This window comes from Balearica regulorum, chromosome 6 (genome assembly GCF_011004875.1).
Source record: "Balearica regulorum gibbericeps isolate bBalReg1 chromosome 6, bBalReg1.pri, whole genome shotgun sequence".
NCBI lineage: Eukaryota > Metazoa > Chordata > Aves > Gruiformes > Gruidae > Balearica > Balearica regulorum.
Genome location: NC_046189.1, coordinates 18,744,335 through 18,763,879, shown reverse-complemented (window position 1 = coordinate 18,763,879; position 19,545 = coordinate 18,744,335). Strand labels below are relative to the sequence as shown.

General features: G+C 35.4%; 1 protein-coding gene across 9 annotated transcripts in view; it reads right to left on the bottom strand.

Annotated features, from left to right (window-relative positions):
• The window catches only part of LNPK (lunapark, ER junction formation factor), a 44,308-nt gene that overhangs the window by 23,864 nt on the left and 899 nt on the right, over positions 1–19,545 (bottom strand). For 4 of the 9 annotated variants that reach the window (XM_075756572.1, XM_075756581.1, XM_075756573.1 and 1 more), the window contains exons 2-6: positions 16,312–16,393; positions 15,013–15,057; positions 13,123–13,310; positions 9,698–9,756; positions 6,421–6,461 (exon numbers count right to left, since the gene is read on the bottom strand). In XM_075756572.1, coding sequence (XP_075612687.1) covers positions 6,421–6,461; positions 9,698–9,756; positions 13,123–13,310; positions 15,013–15,057; positions 16,312–16,338 — 360 coding nt within the window. In that variant the 5' untranslated portion in view covers positions 16,339–16,393. The remainder of the gene's footprint in view (positions 1–6,420; positions 6,462–9,697; positions 9,757–13,122; positions 13,311–15,012; positions 15,058–16,311; positions 16,394–19,545) is intronic. The other 5 variants (XM_075756575.1, XM_075756578.1, XM_075756577.1 and 2 more) reach the window with 2 other exon arrangements.

Genomic DNA, 19,545 nt, shown 5'->3' with positions numbered 1-19,545 from the left:
AAGGTCGTTAGCCAAGTGCTTTACAGAATAAAGTCTCTGTGCCAATTAACTGCTGTCAGCATCGATTTTAGATTATTTATTAGCAGAAGCAATTAGCTTGCTGCAAATGCTGTGAAAACTCACTAACTAGAGAATAACCATGGAATTTGCTCAAATGACTTTAAAGGCTGGATCTCCATCTTTACAGCTATTCAAACTGCTTTTCAGAAAAAAGGGAACACGGTAAGAATTTAAATAAAAAATTTACTGAGAACTATGCATACTTTAGGGAGTGTAATTAAAGCACTTCATTATTACAGCGTTTTATTTACAATGCACTCAAGTGGCTTTATAGCTAATACATGGGCTTAATTAAAAAAGTAATCACTAGTAAAGTATCATTTTAGTGGTTAACAGCCAACATCAGAAGCTTAACTTTAAAACGAAGATAGCTGAAGTTATGACAAACAGCTAATATGTAAAGAAATTAGAATGCATTTTACAGTATCTTAAGCAGACCTTTTCTCCTAGATATGCTGACTAATGGCCACGTTCAGCTACAAGTGGGGGCTTTGTTTGTTCTTAAGTTTGCTGTTGGCATAAACTGCAAAACTGAAAAGGTTAGTGGTCAAAAAATTAAGTTCTCTCAAACTCATTTATCACTGCTAAAATAGTAAGTGGTGCACATTAACATGATTTTAGACCGTTATTTAGCTAGCAAGAATTCTGCATATACAGACCTTGTAGGGGTTTTACGTTTAGACAGACCTCAGAATTAGGAATAGACCTCAGAAGCTAAATAAAATTCACTCATTTTAATGGATGCACAGTATTCATTTAACAGCTCACTCCTACACACACTACCAGAAGTTTAAGGCAAGGAATACTACCCAGGCTGTTAATTAAGGACTGTTGAAACAAAAGGGAGTGAAAAGGGAAGTAAAAATCAATTTACTAAACTTGTATTTCAACAGGACTTTGGAGTTAACCCACTAACTTTGTAAAACAAACGCCACACAGTGCAGCAAGATCAGAAATAAGGGTCTAATAGGAAAAACAAAGTATTTATTGCTTATAAAAGTGAAAACCATAAGGCAGACCTTTACATGAAGGGGAAAGGCTAGTCAGGTGAAGCTGCAGAGTGGGGAAGTATTAACAGTCAGTGTCAGTATCTGGCCACCAAATCAAAATAAAAAACCCCAGTCACTTTACATCAATGAACACATAACGCAGGCAATTGTCTTTAAAGCCACACAGAAAAATGAGAAATACTCTTCTGCAGGACAAAGTGACCTTTAGGAAGAGGAAAAAAAAAACAGAATGCTCCACCATCACTTGACACTTTCCTTATCTAACACAGTTCTGGCTATAGCAGTATTAGATAGGGTGGTAGTTATTTGTGGATATGTAAGTTTTGCAAAAACAATAACATTCTTTTGAAATGGAAAAATTTAGTTCTCATCACAAGTTATTCTTCACATTTTACAGTTACTGGATAATTACTCTTATTTTGAAATTCATCTATAGCTTTATAATTCTAGTAAAGCTGAATCTGAACAAGAATTCAGTTCCACAACTGACTCTTTACAAATTTCTTTAAAATGTATAGAAATTGTCAAGATTTCTATAAGCACACTCACAGTTCTCATGATTTTTAGAGAAATGTATTCTAGAAGCGAAACCAATTTAAATTTGGCTGACAATACCAGATAAGGAATCAAACAGGTCAAAGTTTACTTACTCTTTGAGCAAAATTAGTACAATTACCAGAAGCAAATAAGGGCCTGTGTAAAAATTAAATATTATCTCTACATTTGCATAGCAGAAGAAACCAGCTTGTGCACTGCCACACCAAACTAATTTATAAATGCACATCATACTGGACTTCTGAATCACTTGCATCCTGAAGCATAACCTTGGAAAGGTTAACCTAGTGCTGAGCACTGGGCTTGCTAAGGCAGCATATTGCTCAACATCTCCTGCTCTTTTTCCATAATATACTCTTCTCGGATCCAAAACTTTTCCCACAAAAACATTTTCTACTTTCTGCCAAGTGCTTATTCATAGTCTATTATTATCGAGGTTAAATGCTGAGTAACCAGGATCACAAGTGAAGTCTCCAAGAAAGTTAATACCAGCCTAATCGTGGCTTTTTCAAACTTATTTCATGGAATTAACCACATCTTAATAAAGAAGCATGGTCATGTACCACATTCTCTCCTATGAATAATTGCACGGATGGCCTCCTTTCCAACTGGCAACCAAACAGAATTCCTGTGGCAACATCATCAGTTGCCTGTACTCAAAAGTATTATGAGTAATGTATTTTAAGCTTCTTGTAAATGCAAGTTAGCAACTGGAAGTCTGAAGTATTGGCACAGTGCAAACTACTTATTCACCATACTACCACATGAGTTCTTAAATTTAATTACTTAGTACGTCAAAGACAACTATGAAGAGGTATTTCTTTACGTTCACACAAAGTCACAAGATTCATTTCAGTCTACAAGATATGCAAATACACATAGCAAAAATTCCTTAAAATAGGAAATAAATAATTTAAGCCACAACACTAAAGTGTACTCTGGACAGACCCATGCAAACAGTAAAACAACTAAAGTAACAGTTTTGTGTGAACACTGCATGAAAAAAATACCTCATTCAATCATGATTTTCAACCATATTTTGAGCTTCTAATTGCATGCCTGCAGTACTCTAGCATATATTTGCTAGACAAGACTGGGCTTATACAGCAATCAACTCCTAGTAGAGTTCTTGGTCACACAGTGAAGGTTATCGAAATACCTACAGTTTTCTACACCTGGAAGGCTGAAGGTATAAAGTTCACTAAACAGTCATTTTAAATAACAAAATTCACATGCTGCATTTTTTTTTCCATTAACAACATAACTCCAAGGCAGCCTTGAGATGAGACTTCTTTTTTTTCTTGGAAAATTAACAGATGCACTTTTCTAAATTCTTAGCCAAAATGGCTAGAAAGTATGATTGAGTCTAATACTACACTTAGCCTACTATAACAGAATAGCTGAGCAAATTTCAGCAAAGTTTAATTCTAACATTAGCAAAGTGATTACTATACTATCTTCACAACTCTGTCCTCAGGCTAAGAATTATCCCATCTTTAAGACTGCTGCTCCAGGTAAAGTCTCCACTAATTCCCACTTGTAGCAGCTTAATACATGTCCTGTGCCCTTGCTTTAATATGCTTAACCCTCTGAACTTGCCCATCTATATACATTCAGGCTTAAGGGCTGACATCCTCATTAACTGAGAGCTCTTAAGGCCAAAATTACAGTAACACAGTCACAAATACAACCACAGTATGCCTTATGATCAAGGAGGGGAAAAAAGTTCTATCTTGGAAGTAGTGCCTTAATTATAGTTAATGAACTTAATCCCTACCCCCAATCCATAAAGAAACACTCAACATGTTTTAAAGCATTCACTAGGAAAAAAGTAGCACAGAGAGTCTGTTTTGTGGAAAGTATTACACAAACTTTGAGTCAAAGTACAGGATAGACAACATTAGTGGGCATTTCCAGATGAAGTATCTATATTTGTGTTTGTCAGGTATTTTACCCACATGAATATACATGTGATTATGCCACCAAAGACTGAAGCCTTTTGAACAGAACCAAAGTTCTAGTGAGTAGCTTGTTGCACAGCTACCAGGGCATTAGATCTAGTAGATGAGGAGCTTACTCCATTATAGGTACCCTTCAGCACGTAAGTAACATCATCGGGGGGAAAAGGAGGACCACATGTCTGTAAAACACAAGTACTGTAACATTTTTCAAAAGGACAATTGTCTTCAATATATGATTTCTCCCGCAATCGGGTAGCTGAGCTGCAATAAGTGAAAAAACATAGCTGCTGTGGCAGGCTGACAGTGCCTAGACAACAATTTGCATTACAAATAGACAGGAAATACATAATTTACTTATTCCAGCTACTTTGAGGATCACAATGTAAATATCTCAGTAACTAATCCTATTTGCAAACTTAGTAACAAATCAGAATCCAACACAAAAAAAACCTCTCCCTCTCCCTCCCCCCTTCCCATTATTTTACTTGGTAAAGGTTTTTGTTTTGTTTTACTAAAAAGTAGGCATTGCTACAGTTATTCACAACCTCAGATAGTCCTCAGGAAGTTAATCCCAAACAAAACCAAATCTGAATGTTATCAAAACCAAATTATTACAGAATGCAATTTTATGAGTGTTTTTATCTAAAATACAGGTTACATTGTCTCATTACCTGCATCCACTTTCAGCTCATTTCAAAATGCTGTTTTATGTATTACAATCTAATTTTAACGCTTAATTGAATACCTTTAAATTATGATGAAACTCCTGAGTCAATCTTCAGAGTAAAAAATACCAACACCACACTGATTCAGGAGGTTGTAAGAAGTCTTGCTAGGAACCAGGCACCCACAAGATCAGGAGGTAATCATGGACTTTTTATTCCCCTCAGATTGAAAAATAGCTGAGTTATAGGTTATTGGACTTCCCAAAACTCTGTTTTACTAATCCTATTTAAAAGTTTGTCTTTAATCATTAAAGCTTGATATGCATATATACTAATGGTAATTTATACGTCTAGGTTTAAACTCTTCATAGTTACGCTATAATTTCTATATAGTTCGCAAAGCATTTGTGCAGTTGTTTAAGTACTGCCTACTCTTCTACGATGTTGTTTTGATTTTTTGCATATGCAAAATACATTTACGTCTTGTTTCAACAGCATCAATTCCCAAAGTAAAAAAACCTCTCCCCTTTATAAACCAGCTTTTTCTTGACTAATCTTTTATTCAAAGCCTTTTCTCTAAAGAAGTGTTTCTCGCACACAAAAAAATTCAGCATTACTAGTTCTTCTAGAATAAATACGAAGATTTTCACGATTACAGAAATGTAAACTTAACTGAAATGAAGGCTTTGCATTTAAGACCCCAAAAGCTGGGTTGCTCTCCATTGTGCTTTTTCTGTTCTAAGAACTTTCCCTCCAAAGCTACTCAATGACTATGTGAATTAGGAGATTAACTAATTTCAGTTAAGCAATTTTCATTAGATAAAATTTAAAAAGTTATACTCATTTATTTCCTTCTCAGAAAACATAAGCCTCTCCAACCAAAGGTCACTTCCATTTAATAGATTCCTTAATATAAAGATTAGCAGATATAAATATTAGCAAATCCTCTTTACCAAAGGACAATGACATAACTATGTTACAGGTTACCATTTTTACATCTACACTTTAAAACTGATAAAAAACAGCGTGGAAAAATCAGTGAGATCTGTTTCCCCTACAAAGCCCACATAATATTACACTCTTACCTGACTCCTTTTTGGTAGTTTTGTTGTGGGTTTTTTTATTAATTTAGCTACCATGGCAAAATCCAGAAGGCATGAGGTGAACAATTCCAGAAACTCATTAACAATAAAGCTTCATAATAAAACTTTTGGAGTTTTTTGGGGGAAGAAAGGCTGTTTTGTTGTGAGGGGAAGGAAGCGTGTGTTTTTTGGTTGACTGGGGTTTTGTTTTGGTGGTTTTTAAGTTTTGCCTTGCAAGCCAGGAGATGAAGCCAACAACATAAGTAAATAGAGAACTTCCTTATGGAATGATTCGGTAGAGAGGTAACAGCTTTTAGTGTTACAAACTTCACAAAGAACGTAACTTATCCAAGACTTGGGATCTTTTCCACCCCAAATTTGTCTTACTGAGATTAAGTGTTGATCCAGTTGAAGCAAATACTTGGCATACACCAGTTTTATACTGTTAACCACACATCTTACAAAACTGATGACCTCAGACAACTTGATAGAATTGATACATGACAAATTATTTTTTTTTTAGAGGAAAGAATATAATGGAAGAAATATGTAGTACAAAAGTAAGATGGAGGAGGATGGGAAATAAGTGGTGATGCATTTAAGATACAAACAATAATCTGTTACTTGATGAAAAAGTGAATCCGGACAAGATCGAAGTCCTTTTTGCTATTTATGAACAAAACATTAAGAGAGAGTAACTATTATAGTTACACTCTATGTTCTTAAATCAGTGTGATATCTAATGCTTTTTATAATCACAAAGTAAAGTAGTCAGCAATGAGTAGGTTAAAGCATACATTTTCATTTTCTGGCAAAACAGAATCACTTTACATAGTATCTAGCAACACTAAAACAGTAGGTTTAACTACAAAGAGAATTTATTTTCATATGCAAGCAGCACTTTGTAATTGTGGAGTAAGGAAAACCTTGTGCAGTACTAGAAAATGTATGAAAACAGAGGAATGGTAAGAGTTTCACCTCCCTCTCTCCACTCTTCATCTACATATTACCATCAAACTCAACTTGTAGAGATGCAAAAACACTGTAGTGAACCATAACAACCAGCTTTTCTTGAAGTTTTACTTACTATTTTTTTCTTTTGAGATTTTAAATCTTCCAGCGCATCATCTAAAAGAAGGACATCATACATTAGTTTTCAAATATAAATAAGAGAATTTCAGCACACACTAAACATTGACGTCATCCTGTAAGATCAGGAAAAATTATACACTGACCACTACGAACCTGACAACATTAGTAAACTTTGCATAAAGTAACTAAAGTTTTTATGTGAAAAATAAATCATTTTAAATCCTGAAACTGCTCGTAAGTTATAGCCCACTGTTATCACTTTACTGTTGTAACTATTAAAAAGTTTTATGTACCATTTCCTCATTAAGCAAACCAATTCTAGCCAGTGCCCTGCTTTGACCTACATTAAAACTGGTACAACAATGGACCAAATACACTTAATCTCATGAGTCAAACTACAGAAAAAAGCCTGCGGTCTAAGTATTAATATATCTATTTGAGTACCAGATTTACTAGCTTCATTATTTCACATAAGCCTCTTAGCACATGCTAGTTTCAAATGCCAGGTCAATTCTGAGCTTCAAATCTCAATTTATTTCACCATTTCAATACTTTCAGACTACAGTAAAACCCCCAGTTTGGTAAGAAAAGCTACCAGAAGATCATTTTAGAACTAAATGTTAAGAGACTGTGTTACAACTAGTAGGCACAGCACCTAACCTCTCTAAAAGAAAGGAGAAAAAGAAAGGTCAAATGCACATGGGATTTTCCTTTAAGTTAATGCTTGTGGCTTGGCACTCACAGGAAACTCACTGTAATAAACTATCACCTAATATAGAAGATATTATCTTGATAAATCCATTTGCTAATATCTCCTTCAGAGCAAGGAGAGTTTAAAAAAAAAACAACTTTTGTCCCTTTCTCAGCTCTTCTGGACACCAGCAATTCACTTCCTGTAAGACATAGCTATTTTGACCCATTTTTCAGTTTTTTTAAAAAAAGAAAAGGCTTCATAGAACTACAAGAAAAAAATCAAAACCTAAACTAAATAAATATATTTAAATAAAGATACAAAAAAGTATATAAGTATGCTATACACACTTTTTAAAGTTACTTCAGAAACACTACTGTTACTTGGAATTAAGGGAACACAATTACTCAAACTCTTCCAGAATGTAGAAACCCATTTTCATAGAATAAACCACTTTATTATATGTGCTAAATACTAAAACTGGGTGTGTACATATTTGAGAGTTTACACAATGAAAGACTAACTACAATATTCCCTTATTAGTTAAGATAAATAGGACATGGAACAAGACCATATTTAGCACTGGGCTGGACCACACAAGATAGCGCATCTTCAAATTCATATGGTACCTTCTCTCTACCAAATTTTACATTTATATTAGAACGGGGCCTCTCACATAGCCCCACATAGATTAACACCTTGAAATGCACTGCAATGCAGCGTGGTGTCACGCAGCCACACAAATAGCACAATAAAGTCAGCTGTTAACAGTTACTTAAGAAACAGAAGCTGCTTTTGGTACAGAAATGCCTAGAACATCTTCAAGCATAGCCTCCCACAAAGCCATGCAACCAATTTAAAGTGTGCACATTTGTTTCTGATCACTTTACCTCCTGTGTTCAACAAGAGCCTCATGAAACACCTGCCCCTTCCAACGTGGCCAAATGGCAATTACTCCAAAGTACTCTCAAGAAACCAATATATCTCATCTTCATTAAACCCACAGAAAAAAAAAGAATTCATACTAGAGAAGTCAATACCTGCAACATACCTCATTTATTTCCCCCACACTTTGGGACAGATTAGCCTAAATCTTCCTCAACAGTCGTCTGCCTGACCAGTCTTAAGAACTGAAATTCCATAAGCTCTCTGTATCACCTTTTCTACTGTTTCACTAGGAATTTTCCTCATTCAGTCCATGGTTCCCAAAAACCAGTGTATGCTGCTTATCCAGCCCAGAGCTTTATAGTATTAAGTAATCATCTCCAGTGACTCAATGTGTTATATTAACTCATCCTGGAATAGAAGGCCAGCCTTAAGCCACTCCGTTGCCAGTTTGCTCTCAGTTACATCTTCTCTTGCTTTACTGCTGTAACTCTTGCACTATGTATTTGATTTCTCTTTTCCAGATACAGGACTTGTATCTTTGAGGTTAAACATTTCCTTTTTACCCAATCTCTGGAATAATGCAGAAATAATTCCTTTTGCCATGTTCTAACATCTACTAAAACCTTTTACACTCAGATTCAACAAAAGCACCAGGATTGCCTGTATGCTAAAAACAGCAATAAAGACATTTAAGCAAACTAGAAAAACATACACACTTTTTTTTATACAGCCATGAAATGCAAATATATATTCGCCTTAGAAATGAATCACACAGCACCACAGAATATATGGACAATTTTATTTCTACATAAAAATGTATGTCCTATGCTTGCATATCAAATGCAAACATTAAGTTTAAGAAAAATTCCAAAAGTGATGTTTAACTCGTAAGCTGTCGCAAATTAAATACATCATGTTGTTCTGCAAGTCATAAAACATAGTGCAACATTGAGGTTTGCCTGTATTACTGCTCACATCACCATGAGATACTGTTACAGGCTGGACTGCTTTCAGAGAAAGTCTCAAATGAATTCTAACTACTGCAGACCAGTGCCAAAGATGCAGTTCTTAAATTTTGCATTAGAATGAATCTGCATGTTCTTTAACAACTTTTTATATATCTTTGAACACTTGCATTACTTTTTTTTTTTTAAGTTACATGACTCCCAGCTTTCCTTAGCTCTCAAAACAGCACAAAGCCACCTGCTTATCCCTTTTCCACTCAGGAAAATGTAAGTATGCTTTGGAGAACTTGGAAGAGAAAAAGCTATCTTGACAAATAAATTAAACACATCTGCTATACATCTCTTATACATAAAGATAACAGATTAAGACTGCTGGAATACTTGCAAGATGCAAGTATTAAGGGAACTACTACTATTGTTTATATTTCCTTTCCTTTGCTCCTACTTCTACACTACATTTTATTCTACTACACTTTGACACATGCAAAGACAAGAGAAAGTTACCACAATTTTGTAAGTGAAGTGAAAGATTAAGCACTTTCCTTCCTTTTCTTTCAAGAACTGTGTGGCAGAAACAGCAGTTTAGCAAATGCTACCCATTTCAGCATCAACCCAAAGGCTACTCTGCCTTTCCTGGAAGCCGAATTATCCAAAATATTTACATTTTCATAGCAAGCATCATTCCCAACTAGTTCCACATTCTAAAAAAAGACAGAAAAAATACTTACTATTCCTTTCTGTCCTTCTGGAAAAGAAAAAAATGAGCAGTGTTCTTATAAACCAGATTCTTTAAAACAGAAAGAAGAATTATATTAATCAAAATATATTGCAGTAACCATTTTTGAAGTTATTTAGCAAACAGGATAGTTAATGCAGAAGATTTACCAGATGAAGTTTTAACTTTGCAAATACAAAGAACAGAAATCTTCAAAAACACTGTTTATATAGAAAACTAAAAATTAAATTAGTATCTTGTCAACAAGACATGAATGTTGACTTAAATAAAATCCTCCTATATTAAAATTTAACTAAGTATTACTACACACAGAAATCCTAAGGAAGCAGCAGCAGCAAGTAACATCGTCACTTGCTAAAATGTTCAGTGGGAACTTTTTAAAATTGAGGTATGTGCAGCTAGCTGAAAAATACTTAGTCATCACTTCTTATTCGATAGGTTTATGATGCATGTCATCCAGAAAACCAAGCTTACCAGTTAAGGCCCAAAATTAAGACCCGGGAGATTTGTGGGAAGAATCCAATACCAATGAAAACCATGAGATACTGCTATTGTACAAATGTTCTCCCAAGTAGAGTTAACTGACCTGATTCCTGGCGATTTTACAGAGCTCTGAATCCACTCAGTTTCCGTAGGGTTTCAGCTGACTTAGCTCAAACAATGGAGCAGTTTATCTGTGCTCAAGATAAAGTTAAACTGATCTATGACCATTTTACATTTGAAAGGTCTCTCTGCAATCATCAGGAGTTCATTTGTTTTAAAGCTTAGAATTGCTTATAATTATTAAGTTGACACTTCTGGCAAGTTATTTGGGCTAAGCCAAGTGGCAAATCTCACACTTCCAAGTTCTTCCAAGCATCTTATCCAAAACCCTCCTAGTGCCAAGCACTATATAATAAAGCCTAAAGTTGCAATGTTTCATTTAAGAAGAAAAAAAAAAAGGCTAGAAAGTTTCTCTGAATTACAACCAGCTTAAAGCAGGCAAAAGGCTACCAGATTTCAAATAGAGTTTTGACTTAATTCGTAAGAACATCTTTTGCATTTATATAAGGGCTTCCCAGCCCAAAATGCTTGCAAGTATTAACACAGCATGAGTTAAGTTAGACAACTGGAACATGAGAGTAACCTATCCAAAGTCAGAGAAAGAGAGAAAGAAGTTTAACTCTATTCCACATTCAAAGGTGTGCTGTAATAACTACTTTAAGAATACAGATGGCTTTGCCTGCTTACACAATGCAAGATGCATCTTTTCATAAAGTATCAAAAGAAATAAATGTTTTACAGGGTTTGAATTGCCTTAAAGACCATGTTACACAGGCAAAAGCATTATTTCTTTTTTATTATATGCTTAATAAAGAGTCTTCTACCTGAAGCTGTAATCTAAGCTAATAGATATATGATAGGACTTCATGAAATAAAAAACATTTCCTCTTTAGGAACTTTGATGTGAAAGTTTAACGGACTATTTCAGACTAATTTTACAAAATAAAAACATTTCTCTGAAAATCAGAACATACAAGATGAAACAGAATCTAATTAAAATGAAAGTCATTTCAAGAGCAGCATTCTTCTAACATGCTAATTATTTCTTCAACTTTTCAGATATTTCAATATAAATTTAAAATTAATGTTATATATTCCTAGAACTTAACTCACTCTACCAGCATCAGTAACTTGCTGAGACCCTGAGGGAATGACCTAAGGCAGAAATAAGTTGGTGACTGACTGCAAGCTTGAAAAGGCAGACATATTCCAGTTTGATTAGGGCTGAAAAATCTCTAGAGCTATTACTGGGTGGCACCAGGCATTCAGCATGGAGTCACCTCTTGACCGAGAGCAAAGACAAGCTGGCAGTTGCTTGCCATTCATATCTGCCAAAAAAAGCTGAAGGGGAATAGCTTAAGAGAAAAAAAACAGATAAACAGTTGCAAGTCATAAGAGAACAACAGCCTAATTCTAAACATTGTTAAAACAATATCTAATTCAGAATTTTATAACCCACTACTAAAAAAACCCCACAGAATTGGAGGACAAACTAGAGAATAAAAATCCAATGTGAAAATTCACACCTCAGCACTAGAAGCCATCACCTTCAGTAATGTTTAAGTTTTCATTTCTACACTAATCCTAATACACCGAAGTGAAGGGAGGCTGGTAATACTTCCTCTTCTACAAGCCTTCCCTGTTAGCGTGAGCAAGCCTCTCTTACTAACAAAGTCTTTCAAATCCTTGTCCTTAAGAGCAAAATCAATTCATGTTGCTGCCAAAGATTAATTTGAGCTTTAATTTCTATATTAATCCTTTCCAGTCAAGATATTGCTGCCCATGTATCTTCTCCACAGGATTCCATAACAGCAGCATATTAGTACATTATGCATAACAGTATGACATACTAAAAGCATCTTCAAGTATTTTTTTTGCATGTTATGTTATGCTGACCCACACTAATCAATCTTGCAAAGCCTTAAATATTTACATTTGACTTTGCCTTTCAAGCCTAAAGCTAGGGAACTGACAAGTCATGTTTTCATACAAAGATGCTGTACAAACGTTGATAGTATTTATGACATTCGTTTCGGCAAATTAGTAAATGCACTGTGCTCCCCATTGGTAGGAAAGATGCTCAGTAGGCTGCTTCTCCTCCTTGATGGTCTACAAGAAGAGGAGGCAGAGAAGCAGCTGTTTAGTGAGGTGGGAGCCCATTTTGTTATCTTTAGAAAAGTTTTCATAGAGAACAAAAGCCACTCATGAGGATAAGCAACAAATCAGCTCAGTGGAACAAAAAAGTAGATTAACACCTTCTCCTATTGACATCCAATGATGTTAGGATATTTTCGGGTAGAAGAAATCAATCAATGATTTTCCAGAAAAACAGCTAATTATGTAGAACTAGTCCTCAACGTATTTAGGCTGATGACCTTTCAAGTCACTTCTATGTTAACAGTCACCTAATATATAAAAGTAAGTTTCTCCATTTCCAGTTTTATACACTGCATTTCACACACACAGACAACATACCTTAGGTCACTTTCATATAGTAGTGTAACTCTTCCAAATAGCAATAGAAATAAAACCCAAGATAATGCTCTTCTGCTCATATTACATGACCTTGCAGCTGTTCAGATACAGGTGTCTCTCTAGCCCTAGTATAATTTTGATAACCCAAGTAACTTTAGATGCTAACAACTTTTGATGGTAAGACTTAGTTCTACAGTAAACCCAGACCCCCATGAGAGACATTTCCCTCAAAGAAAGTGTCTGCCTAACTACTTGGATTTATTTTAAAAGAAAAAATTCAGCAAGTTATGACAACTCAAGGATTGTCAAAAGCAAACCCAAACCCCTGCTGAGATATATTTTCCATCTCCTTTTATCAGAGACAGCAGTTACAGAAAAAAAAAAGGTGTATTTACTTACATCAATGGAAATGCAAAAAATGGAAGTGTCATAATCAACCTTGCTGTCCATTCATCAGGAAGACACCAAAAATATACAACTAAGCAGGTGATAAGGTAAAGAAGAGAAGAGTAGAGAAGTAGCCTTCCAACCCATAGTTTCTGTTGCCTCTGATTTTTTTCTCTAAATTCTTCTAATGTCTGTATTTCCTGTAAATAAACAGGGTTCAACTTTATTAGTGAAATTTGTTGGTGGTTTTACTAATCCACCTTTAAGTGTTTGCTAAAATTAGCCATATCAATTTGATACTTGATTAGAAGAGTCAAGCAGCTTTTTGATAAGTGATAACATTTGCCCAAAGATAACTGTCATAGCACAAATAAAAATCACACTATTAAAGTTATGATATGGGCCACTTGCACTGTATTAGCAGTAACACATCACTATTGGGAAGAAATACTACAAATCAGCCCTTTTCCCTATTTGTTAGTATATTTGGGACACAGAGAAAATGCCAGTATCTTATGAATGGCAGTCTTTACAATCACATAAATAACTACCAACCGTACTTCACATCCTAAAACTTTCATCAGGCACCTGATGAATTTCAAATGCTTCTAATACTTTTCCACTAACACTGGAAACAGCTTAAACCTCTCCATCATTTCATATGCTTTCATTTCAGTATTTTCTCTACATTAAGAGTGAAATCCCAAACATTAATATGCCAAAAAGCATCATTCATAAGTGATCAAGCAATGCTCTGCTATGTTACCATTTTGACCACATTTCAAGTGACAACAGGAGTACTCACACTTTCATTAAAAGGAAAACAAAAATATCAACACCATATTTCAAAACAGTTAATTTCCCCATAGAGTACAGACTTCTGTCACAAACTCTGGCTAAAAATCACAGTTGATTACTGAACCATCTATTCAGTTATTCTGCCCCTGACCTTACTTACTACCACTACAGTTACAATTCTTATACTTAAAACCATATATTGAAGCTTTTCTAATGAGCCTGATGAATGGAACTTCCCATTAGTGACATTTTCCATTACGTGTGAGTTTAACCATTAGTTATAATTGTGTAATCAAGCCAACTTCACATTCATTCCCATTTCAGGCTCTCTAAATAAATATTTAAACTGTAATTTCTCACTCTCCATTATACAGTATTTTTAAAGTGACTAATAGTAAGGGGAAAAAAAGGTGGCAGTCCATCTGAAACTCAGAATCTCTAGTACATCCAACTGGAATAATTATTGAGATAATTGCCATAGTTTAACCCCAGCAGGTAACTAAGCACCACAGAGTCACTTACTCACCCCTCCACCCCACAGCGTGGGATGGGGAGGAGAACAGGGTAAAAAAAACCTCACGGGTTGAGATAAAGACAGTGTAATAGGATAACTAATAAGTAATAATAATACAAGTGATGCACAAATGCAATTGCTTGCCACCTGCAAAACACTCGATGCCCAGCCTGTTTCCAAGCAGCGATCCTGGCTAGCTTCCCTAGTTCATACACCGAACATGACATTATACGGCAGGGAACATCCCTTTGGCCAGGCTGGGTCAGCTGTCCTGGCTGTGCTCTCCTGGCTTCTTGTGCACCTGGCAGAGCGTGGGAAGCTGGAAAGTCCTTGACTTCATGTAAACACTAAACTACCTGGCAACAACTAAAAACATCAGCATGTTATCAACATTATTCTCATACTAAATCCAAAACACAGCACTATATCAGCTACTAGAAAGAAAATTAACTCTATCCCAGCCAAAACCAGGACAATAATTTAAAATTCCATGACAGTACTTTACATGACATGGAAGAAATACATGACCAGCAAAAAGGATGCATATTTCTAAACAAAAATCAAACAAACACCAAAAAGCAAATACGTACCTTATCAATTTTCTCTAACACTTCTACAGTGGAAGGCTTTGCCTGCTTACAAGGGAAAGAACAAAGATGTTAATCTCACTTTTAAAAAGTCAGTATTTTGAGGATTACTGTACATTAACAGTTTCCTAACAAAAAGGCAGATAAAATATGAATCTATTATGAATATATTTTACATAAAGGTAAGAAGTTTTCCTACTTTAATATTGACAAATAGAAGGGACTAATGAATCATTATTTTACATTTGGTATTACTATTAACTGAAGGTTTCTCTCCTACGCCACAAAAGATTAAAACCTATAATGCATGCACAGCAATAATGGATGTGTGGGTGGGATGTAAAACAAGGAGAGAATTGATGAGTCGAGGGAATAAACAAAACAAAGATAATATATACAGGAAGCCCTAACCTGAGAACTTCAGCCTTTTATTATTATTTATTCCACAAAGACACATGCTCTAAAATAAATTATAAGAAACTGCAAATAAGCGTTACCATCTCCAGTAAAATTCCCCTTAAGAGCAACTTGGAAGCCACCTTCTAGGAATCCTTCCTAATTTCTGAGCATAAAGCCACTGTCTTTGCCCATCTTCAGGCCACAAATTCAAAAAAAACATAGCCCACACTGCATCACCATGAAAGTAAGTTTGTTTCTATTAAACAAAACTGGCATTTCACCTAAACTTTTCCCTTTAAAGGAGTTTTGTATGGGAGGCTCTGAAATCAACTGATAATATGCAAAGGCAAACCTAGACTCAAACAACTCACACCTGCCAGAAGAGTAGTCAAAAACCTTGTGCCTCTTCCTCAAACTCAGTACATTATTCAATAATATACAAGCCAATAAAAACAGTTAGGAAGAAAGACTTGTATAAGTAGCTACCAAAATATTTGTTAAATCAGACATAGAATGAATGTATTCATTTTGACCTAAAATAGCTACCAATCTTTCAAGTCACAAATGCTGCTGTATTTATCCCAATGAAGCAACACAGAACTATTCTGGTTTACAGAAAGAGTTAAAACCGTATTTTTATAAGTTAACCAAACCAGTCCCAGGCCTGGAACTGCAAATGAAATAAAGGACAGCTGCACAACTTCACAGTTTAGGGATTTGGCAGAGAATATTTTTGGTTATTATGTCTCGCTACTGGACTTTAAGTGACATATTAAATGAGAAAAGTTTAGCACTAACGTTCAACCAGCATTAACAGTCAAGCAATAGGCATTAAGAAACATGTCCTGTGTACTCCCATCTTCTAGACTAAAGATTACTATATTGTTACATGATTTTACTTACCCTCCATCTTGAAATTAATCCACCCATCTTCTATTGTGGACAAATGTTGGCAGAGCTATCAATCTTCTATAAGAATTCACAGCTAGAAGTAAAGCATTAAGCACTTAGGAGCAATCTAACAGCATAGTCCAAATTTATTCCAATATCTAAAGGAATCAAAATACCATATAAAGCCATTGCCTGGTTATCTACCTATATGTTATTTTAAAATCCAGTCTGCTGTTTCATAGGCCATCTTGTAAGTCAGTTCATCAGCCTCGATGCAGCCAAACTTTTTACTTTGGAAATACTTAACTAGAGGGGACTCTTCAAAAATAGAGGTACAAAATAACTGTTAAAAAGCCACCAAAATCCTCCAGCAGAAAAACAACTTTAATAACTTATTATTAATCCAGATTATTTAAGAAACTAATTTCCAATTATTTCCTCTGCTGCTCATAAGCATAACTCTCAATGCTCTTTTTCAGCTGTCACTCCAGGCATCCAGCATTAATATCCTACTATTCGTGAGAAAGTTAATCTCCAATAAATCTACTTCCTTTTCATGCTGTCATCAACAGGAACATATTGGATAGCACTATTGTTTTTTCCTTTGTATGATCAGTTTTAAGTTCAAATAATCAGTTTCAAAGAGATCTCACTTGCTCTAGGAAAGCACTACATCAGTAGGTGTTCCCTGCACACAACGCACAGCGCTGTCACCAGCACAAATGGCCCTAAAGCAATTCCAAAGGTGCAAAGGCAGCTCACCCTACACAAACCTGGAACCCATGAACAGCACTAATTTGATGATCTGGGTCTAGGTTCCTGAAACAAAAGTGTAGCAACTTTCCATCAGCAGGTAGTTGGAATCAATTGACTTTGAACCTTAGGATGGCAGAATTTCTCTCCAGTCACTTGATTTGCAAGCTTTTACCCAGTGAATGAAAGAGTGATCAGTTCATAGTAAAACCCAACAATAAACTAATGCTCAGTCTCAACCAGAACTCAAACCTTTTAACTCCAGAATGAAACAGTAAGACTAATTTTTAAAAAAGCACTGATCCAGTTAAGCAGGAATATAAGTGATTAATACCTTGTTTATTAAGCTACCTTTGGCCAAAAATTGGAAGATAAAGAAACCTAATCTCAATCCAAATTTGTTCCCAAACTTTCTGAGGCTGTCAAAGCAAATTAATGTAAGATACACACTGCTCACTAGCATGAACACTACTGTAGTATGGTAACCTTTTAAGAAAGCCAAGGACTTGAGAATCCAGAACTATACACCCTGTGATTTCAAAACCCAATCTTTAAAGATAAGGAAATCTGTATTTGAAATGCCGCCAAAATGAAGCTAGAACAGATGGACAAGTTAGCTCTGCTGCTGCTAAATTACTAGCACAAAGGGGTGAGCTACAAAAAAAAAAAGCACTATTGCCCCTTGGAATCTTGCGTAAATTCTCAAAATATTTACTACTACAGCAACTCACCTCAGTAAAACAGCAGCAGCATTTTTATTTTTCAAACATGCAATACTACTGTTCACTAACACTGAGAATTTTATACAATTGTTACTTCGCAGTTACAGGCAAATTTTTGCATGACAAGTATTGCAGTAGATCTGAGCAGAGACTTTCTTCACAAACATTTCTACAGAGACAGATGGTATCTTTATTGCAAAAAAATACAAAAGCATGTCAAATAGCCAATCAAGAATTTTGGAACCTTAGCACAAGGTTCCCAAATGTATTTTGCTTCCCTAGCATTGCCACTGCTGTTAGGAGCAACAGCAGCTCTCAATTCTGGACATACAGAGACAAAGAGATGCTCACGCGGCCTTTTTGTGTGCCATTTGCCTTCAGGCCATAGAGTTTGAGAACCTCTGCAGGAGAAGTGCTAGAGGATCTTTTGGGCATAGGTTATCTGCAAGCCATTCACGACACCGACCTTTGTCAATAACACATTCACAGTGCTATCTCTACATATGTTTTTTAAAACATCTGGCAAACACCTGAAAGAGAAACAGGTTTGACAAGTGTCACCACACGCATAATTTTACATGAACTATGACGCTGACAGGCTTCACGTATGCTGCTCTGCAAGTCAGTAATAACACCAAAACCCTTCCCCAAAGAGGTATTAAGGGATTAGGGCCACTAGATTCACGTTTACAGTTCAGTCACTGAATCCTTAGTTAGGAGAGGGATAGTTTTCTATGGTTTTTCTGGAGTACTCAAGTATTTTCCTTCTTCCTTCCTCTTCTTTTTGACATGACAACACAAATTGTCTTCAACTGCTTCAAATTCTCTTTATTCCTCCTCACCTGTCACTCCACATACCTACCACTAATATCCTACTGTTCATGGTAAGAGTCCTCCTTCCTTCCCATGTTCTAACAATCAAATGATTGCACAGCACTTTTTCCTTCTAAAGACTGCATTTCTTTAGCACAGAGCTGTCCTTTCCACTCACTACATGTTGCTGCAATTGGACTTACTTTCACAAACATTACCACAATTTAATACACTATAAGATAGCTGCAACATTTGCTAGCCCTAGCCTTAAAATAAACAAGAGGTGTTAATAAACATCTAACATAGAAGCTTAAGAAAACACTATTACCAATTTTACTACCTCTCAAAAAATTATGAATTTGCTGATAGCATCTCCTCTACCCCAAAACCACACAATTTCCTTAGTAAAAAGCAAACCAAGAGGGCCACAGCAAGAGTACCAGAGCAGAAAAAGTTCCTCTTTTGAAAAAGTGATGAATCATGCATGATCACAAAAGTCATCCACCAACTCTTTATCCAGATGGAGAAAATAGTTTGATGATCTCATGAGACTTTTAGCAAGTCAGTCTCAAATTTCTTTAAGCTTCTTCTTGATGTTTTAAGATTCAAAGCTCTCAAAAAAAATCAAAGTATCTCAAATAAATTTTAATAACTGACTTGCTTAAATTCAAGACTGAATAACATCAAGTCAAGTCATATTAAAAGAAGAAAGGAAGTTAGAAACTTGAAATCAAGGCTTTACACACAGACATAGAGAACTTTCCCCTAAAGGAAGGGGAAATGCTCTTTAAATGAAGTATTTTGTAAACTTAATAACTTCACCTTATGTAAATATTTTCAGATATTTACCACTACAAAGAACACAAGATCTACCTTTCAAAATTAATCTCCAGTTCTGCTCACTAAGTTTCCACGCAAAATCCCTATTCTCCCACAATTTACTGACCTCAGAAACTTC